Raw genomic sequence first — 14,859 nt, 5'->3', positions numbered from 1 at the left:
AACTTGCTAGTGGTATGATTCTCTTTCCTACCCCCATATGGACATTGGTGCCCAGCAGACAAGTTTTGGATTGTAGTTGACTTATCACTGGTATGATCCTCATGCTACCTATGCATAGATATTGGTTCCAAGCAGAATGTGTTTGGGACATAGTTGGCTTGCTGTGTATGATCTGTTGCAACCTAGCTGTTCTACTGCTAGGGGCATATCCTGTTTATCTTACCCAATTTTATAATTTAGGGGATTGAGTTTCATAAATATTGCATGGTTCAGATCATTTTCTGGCCACTGTTTTCTTCCACTTAGATGTACATCTTTGTTTTCTGCCTGTATATGCAGCATCTCTCTAAGAGAGGCAAAGAGTATACCTGCTTCAGAAGTGGTGCAATTCCCACATGAGATCTTAGAATCTGTCTATCTTAGGGACTGTCCTTTGGACACTTTCGAAGGATGTTTTTTTCTTTCCCTTCCACCAGTCTCTCTGTGCATTCAATATGGGATTATGTCTATTTATGTGAGTAGAGGTAATGTACCATATGGAAAGTTATAATTTTCCTATGCTGAAAATAGTTTTGTAGAACTGAATAGAGGGAGTCATGCATCATGAGAGTATATCACACTCTTATTGGTAAGATGATTTGATGCAAGATGATTTGCATGAGACACATTAGAATTGGTCAATTCTAGTAGAAGGGAGACAGAAGTTTTGTGGCATGCAAAAAAAAATATTTTTGCTCATAGAGGGCAATACTAAATGAGAAAAAGTATTTATATCATGAAAGTTAAGTACCTGTTGGAAATACATTTTCAGTGTAGGAACATAACTTCCCTCAATTGTTCTAGTTAGAGCACATACACTATTATTAACAACCATGTCAGACTGACTTAAGTGTTTATTGCTCTCCCGTACCTCCACTCACACACAGAAAGTTCAATTTCCCAACGATCAGTTCTTCACTTAGTTTATTATATTATACAAGAGTATGTCTTTACTACATATTGTAATAATAATTTCATGCAGTTAATTAAAGTTCTTTTATTAGATCAAAGAGGAACAGATGATGACTAAAATCAAAGAAGTGGAACACACTCAGGTCATTGCAGAACTGAGACAGAAAATTTCTTCTCTTGAGGTCAAGGTATGTATATGATGAAATCTCTGTATTTGCTTTGTCATACTACTTTTAGTAACTTGAATTAATATTATAGGATATTGGAAAAACAACAAAGTGAACAACTGCTGTTAATATGTTCTTGAGAGAAATATACTTTTGATCCATTAATCATATTTATTATTAAAATGTTGAAATAAACTTTTATTTATTAAAACTCTTATATTTTATGTGGAGGTTAACATTACTAATGTATTGAAGAACATATAAAAGTAATTACAAGAATTAAAATTTAAAACATTTTGTTTTGTTTTTGAATTTCCAGTAAAGCTACACAAGGGCTCTTTTTGCTAGCCATCCCTAATTTAGCAGTGTAAGATTAGAGGGAAGGCAGCTAGTCATCACCACCCACTGTCAACTCTTGGGCTACTCTTTTACCAACGATTAATGGGATTGACTGTCCCATTATACTGCCCCTATGGCTTAAAGGGCGAGCATATTTGGTGCAATGGGGATTCAAACCCACAACCCTCAAATTATGAGTTGAATCCCTTAACCACCTGGCCGTAAAACGTTTTGTAAATGTAAAATAATGTAGAAAGAGCAGTGTCAAAACAAATGCAAACAAGAATACAGGAATGACACAGCTATACATAAATCATCCGTACATGACTTTCAACATTAAAATTCAATGTTATGCTGTAAGGTGCATGAGTAAAAATTGTTAGAAGGTCAGTCAAGTCGATGAATCTTAGAGCAAGGGTCAGTTTTGACTCAACTTTATTTTCCTTGTATGTAAGTTCTAGGCTCTTACTTACACTACACTGATGCCTACTTTGACATGACCATAATATTATGGTATACAAATTGCATACCAACATTAATGTATTTTACAGTAATACTAAATAATATTTTAAGATATGTATGGGTGATATATGTATAGCTGTCATATCTATAATCTTGTTTATATTTGGCACTATAAGCTCACCTTCATTTTTCATTTACAAAATGTTTTTTTTATTAATTTGTTTTTGACTTTTTTCCTGACTGAAAGTTAGTATATTCTGTGAATGTGTGCAATGATAATGTTGTTTACACTTCAGTTACGATATTTCTTTTCATTGCTACTAGTTATTATAACTTAATGATAACATCATCCACTGCCCAGAAATATATACAGTGTATTTAGGTTTAAACTGATGTTAGTGGTATAGTTGTAGAGTTATTTCAACTGAAACAAGAAGAAAGATGAACAATTCTGTGGTTTGGACACTTCTGGACCTTAACAATGGTTTCTTGACTTATTTTTAGGCTTTTCTGGGTGCAGTAACAAATGAAAGTGATTGGAAATCATCTTTTAAAATAAAACTATATGTTATTGTTGATTTTTTTGCATGCATATTTGAATTATGTCTATTGAGTACTTTGCATAGTCTACCTACTGTAAAACAATAATATATTTATCTTAAAATACTGTATTATTACTATTAATTGGTGTCATCAAAGGTACTACAATTTGATTTTAAAAAAAAGTTATTGAGACTTTGAGTTATATGAGTGATTATCTTGTGCAAAACAGAATTGGTTTAAATGTTTGTAAATATTTAGTATTGTTATGTCACATTACACATAACAGTAGCTTAAAATGCATACATTTTGTAGGTTGAAATAATAACTTACCTTAGATTTTGTGGAGAAGAGGATTAAATGAAATTCCTCACAGAACAAAAGTATTTTACTGAAATGTGAAGAAGATACAGTGTCTTGCAAAAGTATTAAGCCCTCCCAGAAAGTGTCCATATTTTCTTGCTGTCTGAACTTGCAATCATGAAACTTTCAAGTGGGGCTTTATATTTAAAACCCATAATCTACTCCAAACTGAGAAAGCTAAAAAGTGCTGATATTATGTAAGTAAATTAGGTTTTCAAAGACAATTAAAATATTTTCAATTGCACAAGTATTCAAACCTTTTACTTTGGCAAGCTTAAATCTGTTTAAGTGCAAAGATTAGCTTTAAAGGTTATGAAATTAGTGTAGTGGTTGGTCTCTGTGTCTAATCATAGTGGTTTAACTTGACTTCAGAGTAAATGCATCTGTTCAAGCCATAACCCACATAGTGATACAAAAAAACCAACCATGAAGACCAAAGACCTTTCCAAACAAGTCAAAGACAAGGTGGTAGAGAAGCATAGATCAGGAGAAAGTTACAAGAAAATTTCAAAGTTGCTGATTATCCCTTTGAGTATAGTGAAGTCTGTCATTAAGAAGTGGAATGTGCTTCATACAACCTGGTCACTGTCCAGGTCAGGCTGCCCTTCTAAACTAATCAGGTGGGTAAGCAGATAACTAGTTAGGGATGACAGTGTGAAGTCAACACTAATTTTAAAACCTTTGCGAAGTCCCACATCTGAGATGGGAGGCAGTGTTCATGTGTCAACAATACCCTGGTCCCTGTACAAAGCTGGCCTGTAAGTGCAAGTAGCAAGAAAGAAGTTATTACTGAAAAAGAATTACCTGAAGTCTAATATGGAATTTGGAAGAAAGTATGTAAATGATACTGCAGATGTGTGGAAGAAGGTTTTGTGGACAGATAAGACAAAAATTAAGCCCAACACAGCACCTTATCCAGTCAGTACCATCCTAGCTGTCCAGTATGGTGGTAACAGTATCATATTACAGGGATGCTTCTCATAAACAGGGATTTGAAGCTTGTCAGGATTGAAGGGAAGAGGGATAATGCAAAGTACAGGTTAATCCTAAAAGAAAACCTATGATTGTCAAGTATCTAAAACTGGGTTGAAAATTTGCATTTCAGCAGGGCAATAACCCAAAGCACAAGGCCAAGACCACGTTGGAGTGGTTTTGATAGAAGAAAGTTAATGTTCTAACATTAATCGAATGGAAAATTTATGATGAGACATTTAAGATTACAGTCCATCAATGATCTCCAAGGTACTTATCAGAATTGGAGTAATCTTGCCAGGAAGCATGGACAAAAATTACATATCCCATTGTGTTAAACTGGAAGATACCTATCCGAAAAAAGACTCTCAGCAGTAATTGCTGCCAAATGTGCTTTAGTTCGGGACTGAATACTTATGCAATCAGCAAATTTCAATTTATATATTTTCTTTGCGGGTTTCGTTGACATTCATCCACCTTTACACATAACAATGCTAAGTTTGATCATTAGTTTTTGAATAAAAACAACTTCATTGAATGAAATTGTTTACATTATTTGTATTTCATTAAAATGTGACATTATTGATAAGAACGAATACATTTGCAAGGCATAGTATTTATGCTAGTTGTAATGAATAATGTGTAGGTATATATGTATATGGCTTTATAAAACAATATCACTATGCCTTGTAAGTGGGTTCAAAAATAACATTCAGTTTATCAGATTTACAAATGGCAATAAAAACATCTATTCCACTGCTTTCAGATTATAAGAACCATCTGTAGAAATGGATGAACATTTGTCTGGTTTTGATCATTTTCTTGATTGTTGAACAATTTTGTTTGGTGTGTATAATTCTTATTATTATTACACATCTAATATATGGAAGAAAAGCATCATAATAAGGACTTTGCCTCTATAACTTGTAGTTGTGTTTATAAAGTAATTAGTTTTCTGGTATTCAAATTTTATTTATCCAATTTCATTTGTAATCAATGTTGAATCTTTGTATAAATATCCTGCTCATAATTTTCATTTAGATTGGTTTGGTTTGTTTTGAATTTCATTTTAGAATCAAGAATTAACGATAGTTGGACAGTTACGACTTCGACCCGGTGCTGGGAACAACATGGATAAAAAAGACCTACGAGAATGCATTTCTGAGCTGAAAGCAGAGGTGAGGTTAACTGTACTTATATTAAAAAGATTGAACTTTAAATTCAACTCAATAAATTTGGATTTGTCCAGTTTAACACAATGCAATCACTTAGTATAAAAAATTCTAAATTTATTTTTTGAGTACCTGCCTTACATATGACTCAAGTTTAGATGTACATTTATCTCAAGTTATATCATAACAACATAGCTTAAATTTCTTTGACAAAAAAAGAAAACTTATATTTTATATGGGAGATAAGTAATTGTTTGTACAAATTAAAGATTGTTTATGCAAACAATATCTAGTAATATCCACAAAAATTTGCTAACAAGTATATGCTATAAAAGTTAATTTATATGAAACTATGCTCATTGAATGTTACGGACACATTAGCTACATTATATTTTCTAAGGAGAATTATGTATAGTTTGTTATAGCGTAATCTGTATTTCAAAAGTAATTATTCCCATCAACAGCTTCAATAAACTGCATTTACTTGTTTTTGAAGAATGTTAATTTTATTTAGTCTAATTAAAAGCACTAAAGATGTCTTTGGTTTGCTCTTTTTTTTTAACATCTAAATGCTGACTACCATGTGTTGATGGAATAAATGCCTAATCATTTTGCAATGTATATCATAAGTACATACATATATGCAAAATTGAAAACTGGTGCCACAAATTTGATTTAACTAAACTTATGTGTAAGTTTATATTAATATATTTCAGATCATACGTCTGGAAACTTTAAACAAGAAGCTGACATCTACTGTGGCTATTCAAGCTTTACAAAGTCCAAGCAGTCCAAGTGGCAGTATTTCCAAGGACAGCTCTTTAACAAATCTGAGTTGTTTGTTAGAACTGGCAATAAGTCGAAGCAGTAGTTTTTGTGATGAGTCACTGAGTGAACTTCTCCAACTTGGAGTTGATCAAAAACTCAACAAAGATCTACTAAATAAAAACAGCAAGGTAAATGGTGAGGCCAGCTAAGTACAAAATACTTATTTTGTATTGAACAAGATATTCTTATCAGTTCAAACATCTATTGTAAAACACATACGTTCACTAAGCTTGTTGAATTTCTTTCTTTGAATCAGAATATTCAAAATATATTGACATGTTTTCTTATATCCTGATTTATATGTCATACCTTTCTGCTAGTGTATACTTCAATTTGTAATTTGCAGTCACAGTAGATTAGTTTTAATTCTGATTCTTTGAGAAATATTGTGAAATGTTTTAAAAAAAATTGCTTAAGTCACGATATAGTAACAATATACAGTTTTCATATTGATCGATAGTAAAGTAGTTGCTTGCATATTTTTAGTGCTCCGTCCATGGGAGATGTTTAAGTGGCATGATGTTATAGTCTAATGAGTAAATAACAGTATTTGTATAGGTGCAATTTAGTTTTCACTTTTTATTAGTTGAAAAGAGTTCCATGTCTTGTTTTACTTTTCTAACTATAGCTGTTTGAAATCTCAGTAATGTTATTTAAAACTACATATAAAAAAAGGTTTTACTGTGAAAGGTTGTGTTATTTTAGGGTGCTAAAAACATTTGCAGCCAAATCATTTAAGGTCATTATTGCTTCTTGCATCTCACAGCAGTAACACATATAGGTTCAAATAAATTACATGACACTTATCCATAGTTAGTATCATAGTTTGGATTTAAAGACTGCTATTACGGAAAAAAATTACATATATGTTGTTATTAATTTTAAATGTTATTTTCTTATTATTTTGCAAATTGCAATTTAAAATTCAAACAATTACTTTAGGCAGTTATATTCACATTTATACTGTTTGTCACAAGATAGAAGTAAGAAAAGTGATATATATTTACAATTTCATTGTGTTTAACATTGAATGGGAAAACAGGCTAGTAGGATAGGACTTGCTATTTGTTGAGTAATGTTAGGATAAAATAGAATAGTTGTGTTGTGATTGTCATTTGATTACTGTGTATGTTTTGTCTGATTTATTAAAGTACCACATGTGCTTAGCCCTTCATTTGTATTGAATTCTTGCACACTAAAAAATGGAATTTATGAACCTTTAAGTTTTACGGTATTACTTGAATTTTGGATGAAGGATGGACTAGATGTCATTATCATGTAAGAATGTTGCAACAACTTGTGAACATATTATTTGATTAAGGTGTCAGCAGATGGTACATGTTGTAGAGCTATGGAAAGTCCAGCATAGGGTTTTATCTACCATACACTTTCCTTCTTACCCAAAGTTAGGGTCTATTGACCTGCTTTCTTGAGTATTCAGTATACACAGCCATACTTGCACAAAAATTTAAGTTTAACCTCTGTGGCACTTTTTCATAGTCTTTTGCAACATAAAGTATGGCCCTTGATCCTTGGCAGATCCAGCATCGTTAGAATGCTAAACTTGGAAACTGAGGGTCTCGAGTTCAAATCCCAGTCACACCAAGTTTGCTCATATTTTCAGCCATCTTGGCATTATAATGTGACAGTCAATCCCATTAGTTGTTGGTAAAAGAGTAGCCCAAGAGTTGGTGGTGCATTGTGATGATTAGCTACCTTCCCTCTAGTCTTCCACTGCTAAATTAGGAACAGTTAGTGCAGATAGCCCTCATGCAGCTTTGAATGAAGTAAAAAATAAAACAATCTCCCACTTCTTAAAGTTCTGAAAAATGTGAACTTACATATATGTGTGATTTCTGAAAATTTAAAATTCATATGTTTTTATTTTTATTTTATCTGTTTCATATAATTTGAAATACATGCCACATGTCCAAGGTAACTGCCATCCAACAATTGTTATAAAATAAGAAACTTCTAAGATGTAGAAATGAAATGCCCAAGTGAACATGTACATCTAGAAACATTATTTGCTTTATACAATAAGCGTTTTTATAGATTAGAGACAATCAAACTGTCACTGAAACTGCTTGCTATGTATAATAAGCTTGATACATAAAGACTGTTTCTTTCACAAGTATTTTTTTAAATTGAAAGATGTATGAAACCTGTATTACATGTACGTATTTTCATGTTAACACTGAGCTGAAGATATATTTCTCAATCTCATGAATGTAGAAAGTTAAGTTTCATTGACAGAAATCGGTATTATGAAAGTAAATTTGCACATGTTAACACCTTTTCTTTTGTGTGTGTTTTGTAACATTCAATCTGCTACTCAAGGAACATTTATAGCAACTTGATTCCCAAACATAGCTTTCCAGAAATCATGTTTTCAAATTTTTAATAGAGATTGAAATACCTTGAACGTACCTGTCTAACAGCATGGTTAAAAGTGCACTTTCCTAGATAAGGGGCAGTCAAATCCCTACCTCCCTCTTCAAAATCTCATACAAAATACAAGAGTGACTAAGCCTTTGGAAAATATGAAATCTGGTTCCTCAGATCTATACAGCAGTTTTCTATTTGGATTTTTGTACTTCTGTTGATAGAGATGATAGAAAAGTACCATGACACTGTGATGATTTCTACTCTGTATTAAAGACAAACACTCATCAAGTTGGCAATAGCACCACAAAACTTTCAATTACATAGCACGAGGAAATACAGACCAACCAATAATTTAGTTTCTGTTTTAGACCAGTCCATACATGATATTCATAAAAACCTTTAATTTTACCAATCATAATACATCAACATGAACACTTATATTTTGTATGACAGAAATAAAGTCTGCATATTTGTGGCTGAATATTATTGAAAGCTGAGTTCTTTGGGCAGTAAAGTGTGTTTTTCTTTTTTATATTAACAGATAGAGACCTTTGTTGGGACACATTTCTTTAGTGTTCTGACTTCAATACCAGAAGTGGTAAAACTAGTCTGTATTCCAACCAGTACACCAAATTTGGGGTTATCAACTGGCATATAGTGTTAAATTAGCTTCTTATTAAAATGAAAGGTGTTTAGAATTATTAGAGTAGGTAAAATAATGAAGAGTGTTATTACCCTTTCAGTATAGTTATATTAACTTATTATAGATTTCTTCTAAAATCTGTTACATTCAAATGTGTGTGTGCATGTTCGTGTTTGATATTGTGTAACTGCAACAACCTTTTTAAGAAATGTCTCTGTAGTTTTCTGCAATGTTTTTGTTTTTTTAATTGTCTTGATCCAAAACCATTCCCTGTTATGGAGAACCTTTTAAACTACACATATCTCCTTGTTGGTAATATGAAAATTAAGTCCCAAAAACCCAAACCATTTTCTGTATTTCCCATGTTAGTTCCACTTTCATAAAGCATCATGTACTTTAGTGAATAGTAAAATCTAAAATAAATAGAATTTGGTTGATTGCATTTTTTTCTCTACTGATGTGTCCTGTTATTTACGTAACACCAGTGGGATAGATCTGCTTAATAAAAGGAAGTTCAACAAAATATCTACTACAAAGTAAATTTGATTCTCTTGTGATGGTCTGAACAAAATGCCACTACAACTAAAGTAATAAAACAACAAAAGTCCAAAATAAAACTTGCAAACAATTAGAATAAAAATTTTCATCACTTATTTAAAAACAAAGTAAACCGGGCACAAACGTTAGTGAATAATTCGACATAAATCTCAACTCACTGTGCTTAAAGTTAATAAGTATGAAAAAAATTACGAAAAACAACCAGAAGGATAAAAGAAACCTGATTCACGAGGGAATAATATAATATTTCAAAACTCAGCCACTTCTCAACATCAAGAACAACAATGAGCAATAGTTCTTTCTAACTATATTATGAACTAACTCATTTTCAAGTTCCAGGAAGGCTTTTTATTTTGTGGATAGTCCATGAAGTTAGATCTCATGTGACTAGCCATTACCATAAATCTATATACGTTTTTGCAACATTAATATGTACATGTCACTGCTAAGGGAAGTTTATGTTAGTTTTATAATACATACTCAAAATTATGTGCTGTATATGGAAATAACAATAAATGGAGAGTAAACAAAACTTGACTGAGATTGAAAAAGAAAGACACTGGACACATTATAAAATCCACGGTGTAATAATCTAAATTTATTTTAAAAAACAATCAAATTAATATGCACAGAGCATATGATAACACCTTTACTATATAGTTAACTCTATACTGTCCTAAAACTTGTTTAAATGTTTAACAGCATGTAGCTAACTACAAAAGTTAAACATTAAGATAATATTACTGTTTAGGAAGAAAGAACTTTGACTTCAATTACTTATCTGAGAGTTTGAACTTCAGAGATAGAGTTAATCATAAGATTATTGTATTATATACTTGTAAATGACTGTCAGTCAATCCCATTGAAACATAAAGTAATATTTCTTGTGATACCTCATGACCTACCATTGGAGGATACTGCTACCAACATCCTTGCATGATGTACAAAATTATAGTGATACACCACTCCATGGACAGATCATGTAGTATTTCCTATAGAATGATGAACAAAGGCAACTGGAGAGAAATGAACTTTTCAGCTTTCTTGATCAAGAGGAAATACAAGATAGGTAACAACAAATGACACAGATTGGACACTAACGTGTTAGAATATCCATAAAGATGAGAGACAGATGGAAGGAAAATGAAACAAAATGTGTGACCACTATCCATAACAGATAAAGTCTTATTCAAGACGGAACAATCAAGATAGAGAAGATGATATGAATTGTGGAAAAGAGTGTGTGGCTTAGTATTTTGCATGGAGTGTCCTAAGCAAGAACAAGAAAATATGGAGAAGGCAGAGAGGAAGACAGACAAAGAAGAAAAGATTAGACCAATCTTGACTGAGAGGATCTAAGCCAAGGCTGATGGGTAAGGAACAAGAAACCAGAAGAGAAGGGGAAGATGCAAATGCATCTATCAGAGTCACTTAAGAGAATTGATGAAGTTAGGAAAAAGTCTTATGGAAAGTTTGAGTATAAATCTGTGAGTAAGACTTGTCAAGTGTGAGCCACTAGTGGATCTCCAAAAGTTGTTGTTCCCACCATTACACATAAAACTAGGTCTTATGAAACAATTTGTCACAGCTCTTGATAAGGAATCTGCAGCCTTCAAGTACCTTTGAGACTTCTTCCCTAAGCTGTCTGAGGGAAAAGTCAAAGCTGATGTCTTCATTAGGTCACAAATAAAGAAGATCCTGGAGTGCACAGAATTCCCCAAGAAGCTCAGTAGAAAGGGTAAAAAAGCTTGGGGCATCTTTGTCATAGTGGTTCAGGGCTTCTTGGGTAATCACAAGGCTGAAAATTATGTGGAACTGGTTGAGGCTCTGGTGATGAACTGAGGCAAGATGGGCTACAGGATGTCCCTAAAGTCCATATTCTTGATGCTCATCTTGATAAATTCAAGGAGAACATTAGAGCATACTTAGAGGAGCAAGGCATGTGCTTCCACCAAATTATACTGGACTTTGAATGCCACTACCAAGGAGTGTATAACAAAAACATGATGTGAGACTATATTTGGGGACTGATACATGAAAGTGATTTACACTACGGTCGCAAAGCTTGAAAAACTACTCACTTTTAAGCATTTTTCTTCATTTTTGTATGTCGTTAGTATAAATACATGTAAATCTTGATTCATATGTTATTTTATTCAGACCTTATGTACACGAAAATGTGCAAATTTGCCTGTTTTTACATAGAAAATAGGTTAATTTCTAAATTTCATTATCCAGGACACAAAATCAAAGTTTGAAGGGAATAATAGCCATTTTCTGTCCTTTTACAACATAAGCAATTGAGAAACAACACATACTATCCAGGAACAAAATTTGTGTTACATAGTGTAATCAATAATATAATAACTGGTACATGTTTGGCTGCTGATTCTGATTTCATTCTGTTTGGCCAAACATTTTTTTACACCAAAGGTGTTTTGGTTAGACTTTCTCTCACATTCAATAGTAACACATATTAACTTGAAGTTCACAACCCTATTATTTCGAAGAAACCTTTACTTTACAGAACCAACCAGACTCTTTAAAATATCAGGTCACTGCACAAGTAATGTCCAAAAAAAATATAGTAAAGAAAGTGCATCATCATTTCTATCTGTGTAGAAGGCTTTAACGAATAAAATATGTAGTAGGATGTGTATAAAAATGTTCAGACAAATAAAAGAAACTAACCCAACTCCACTTTTTCAGATCATTAATCAAATAAACCATTATGAAGATGGATGTGTCTGAGGAGCACATTAGGCATATAATGCCTTACAAGTTTAAAAAGGGCAATAGTGCAGCAGAAACTACACAAAACATTCAAGGTGTTTATGGTGCAGAGTCTCTCAATGAAATAAAACGTTGAAGGTGGTTTCAGAAGTTCAGATCAGATGACTACAGCTTAAGTGATGTTCAGGTTGTCTTGTTGAGTTTAATGATGACTTGCTGCTGGCTGCACCTGATGAAGTTTGTGCTGTTACAGTTGAAGAACTAGTACAGAAGCTTAATTCAACCCATTCACACTTATCTGCAACAGCTTGGAAAGGTGTCAAAACTTGGAAAATGGGTCCCCATGATTGGACAGAAGCCAACTTTAAAGCAAGAGTGGACATTTGCACTTCACTGCACTCTTGTAAATGTAACTCACCTATTTTGGACAGGTTAGTGAGTGCAGATGAAAAATGGATATTTTATAAAAATGTTAAGCACTGCAGACAATGGCTCAGTGCAGGTAAACTAGCTAAAGCACAGCCCAAAATGGACCTCCACCCTAGGAAAGTCTTGTTAAGTGTTTAGCAGGATATTATTGGTGTGATGCACTTTGAGTTGCTGCCACTCAATATAACAATTACACCAGACTACTATTATGAACAGTTAGAGAACTTGAATGTTACACTGAAAGAAAAGAGGCCTGCTTTGATTAATCGTAAAGGGGTTGTGTTACACCAGGATAATGCACGGCCCCACACAGCAAGGATCACATCTGGAAAGACTGAAGAGCTAGACTTGGAAAAACTTCCAGACCTTGCCCCATCTGATTATCATCTATTCTGAAGCTTGCAGAACTATCCTGATGGAAAAGAGCTTGGAACAGATAAAGATGTCAAAACTACTTTCTCTACATTGTTTTCCTCCAAACTCAAAGAATTTTATAGAAGTGGCATTCAGAAGCTTATGAATAGTTCACAGAAAGTAATTAATAATAATGGAACATATATTCTTGATCAAATAACATTAAAAGTGTTTAAAATCCTTTCTCTGAACTTAAAATCAGACATTACTTAAGGGATGACCTGATATATAGCAGTAGTTTTTATTCTCTAAATCAGTATTTGTTTGTGAATTTCATGCAGAGCTAAATGAGGGCTACCTGCACTAGCCATCCCTAATTTAGCAGTGTAAGACTAGAGAGAAGGCAGCTAGTCATCACCACCCACTGCCAACTCTTGGGCTACTCTTTTACCCATGAATAGTGGGATTGACCATCACATTATAACACCCCCATGGCTGAAGGAGCGAGTATGTTTGGTGTGATGAGGACTTGAACCTGCAACCCACAGATTATGAGCTGAGTGCATTAACCACCTGACCATTTCTGTAATGCAGAATCGAGGTTGATTGACTTGTTTCTCAACCTGAAATGGCAATAATCCAAATAAGTAATATTTTAATTATCTTTAAAAGTTAATCTGGGTTTGATGTCTTAAACCTCTGGGACAGCTGAAGTTGTGAAAGGTTAGGTAATTCCTTTACAGTAAAAGCAGCTAAAGATATTTTTTGGGTTTTTCTGCGGTAACAAACAAATTAGAACTAGTTATGTTTTCATTAATATTTTTTATGTATTACCTTGACATTCATATAAATATTTCATTTTACTACTTGATAGCAGTGAAATATAATATCATACATTATACTTTCTTTGAGAATCAAATATGAAAGCTCTTGTTTATATTTTACTTAAAATAATCTGCCACAAACTCCATGAAACCAGTTTGTTATGCTTTAAATGCTCAATATTTCACTTTATACCTGTATCAAAGACACATATAGTAAAAAATAGTTTAGTCATGGAAGTTAATCTATTTAATTAAAATCACCTATATACAAACAAAAACATATGAAGTAGTTCAACTGTGGATATCCAGACAGGAGTGAAGTTGTTGAGACAAAGCCACCCTTATCATCTAACAGTGCTACATCAGCTAAAGTCCTATTGAAAAACAGTGTGTTGAAATAAATAACTTGAAACAAAACTATAATGTTATAGTTGTACCACAGATTTGTAATTTAATAAATAACACCACATACAGATTATTTAAGTTCCCTTTCAATGTTTCTCTTAATTTGAGGTTTACAGTCATGGATTATGAGGGATTCATTATAATCTATTTCCCAAAAAAGTTAAAGGAAATGGCGACATCTAGCTTTTAAAAGGTAGGTTAGGGTTAGAAAGGCTGTAATACACAGCATATGTTCTACTATGGCATTTGTCTCAGTGTTTGCTTTTAGTATATTATGCAAGAGTTCATATTTGTTTCATCTGTGTATATTTTATTACCAATTTGATACATAGCTCTACAAACAACTTCTCTTTACATGTGTACTCCAGAATTTTTCCATATATTGTTATTCATTACATGTTTTACTGCTGAATTTGTATCGGTGTTTTTTGTTACGTTAACAGTTTCAATAGTTTTATTTTTTATGTTGTTGTTTATCTGTGGTATATTTAAAGCTGCTTTCATAGATTTAGTTAGGTACAGTTTTGGAGATGTTTTGTCAATGAAGGATACTGAAAATTATCAATAAATAAAGGATAGCTCTATAGCCTATAGTTTTGCATCAGTCACTGTTTGTTCACAGTTGAATTTGCACTCATCTGTCAGGTGAAACAGAATTCCTTTAGAATGACCAGGTAAATCCAATCAATAACAGAAAATTTTAAGCTCTCTTGGTAACTGAGATCATAACA

The 14,859-nt window shown here is 32.7% G+C and overlaps 2 protein-coding genes across 13 annotated transcripts in view; one reads left to right on the top strand and one right to left on the bottom strand.

The window, feature by feature from the left end:
* Nucleotides 1-11,837, top strand: part of LOC143248887 (ecotropic viral integration site 5 ortholog-like) — an 87,666-nt gene extending 75,829 nt beyond the window's left edge. For both annotated transcript variants that reach the window (XM_076497784.1, XM_076497783.1), the window contains exons 16-18: nucleotides 1,044-1,139; nucleotides 4,868-4,972; nucleotides 5,683-11,837. In XM_076497784.1, the coding sequence (XP_076353899.1) occupies nucleotides 1,044-1,139; nucleotides 4,868-4,972; nucleotides 5,683-5,943 (462 nt within the window). In that variant the 3' untranslated portion in view covers nucleotides 5,944-11,837. The remainder of the gene's footprint in view (nucleotides 1-1,043; nucleotides 1,140-4,867; nucleotides 4,973-5,682) is intronic.
* LOC143248888 (kynurenine aminotransferase-like) overlaps nucleotides 1-14,859 on the bottom strand; it is an 85,675-nt gene that overhangs the window by 13,836 nt on the left and 56,980 nt on the right. For 3 of the 11 annotated variants that reach the window (XM_076497797.1, XM_076497785.1, XM_076497796.1), the window contains one exon: nucleotides 5,065-8,444. The exons of 1 other annotated variant lie outside the window; for it this stretch is intronic. In XM_076497797.1, the coding sequence (XP_076353912.1) occupies nucleotides 8,292-8,444 (153 nt within the window). In that variant the 3' untranslated portion in view covers nucleotides 5,065-8,291. Of the gene's footprint in view, nucleotides 1-5,064; nucleotides 8,445-9,962; nucleotides 14,098-14,859 lie in introns of those variants that run through there. 7 more of the 11 variants (XR_013027250.1, XR_013027248.1, XR_013027252.1 and 4 more) reach the window with 7 other exon arrangements.

This window comes from Tachypleus tridentatus, chromosome 4, assembly GCF_004210375.1.
Source record: "Tachypleus tridentatus isolate NWPU-2018 chromosome 4, ASM421037v1, whole genome shotgun sequence".
NCBI classification, from domain to species: domain Eukaryota; kingdom Metazoa; phylum Arthropoda; class Merostomata; order Xiphosura; family Limulidae; genus Tachypleus; species Tachypleus tridentatus.
The sequence above is the reverse complement of the archived record's forward strand: the minus strand, read 5'-3'. Positions and strand labels throughout refer to the sequence as shown.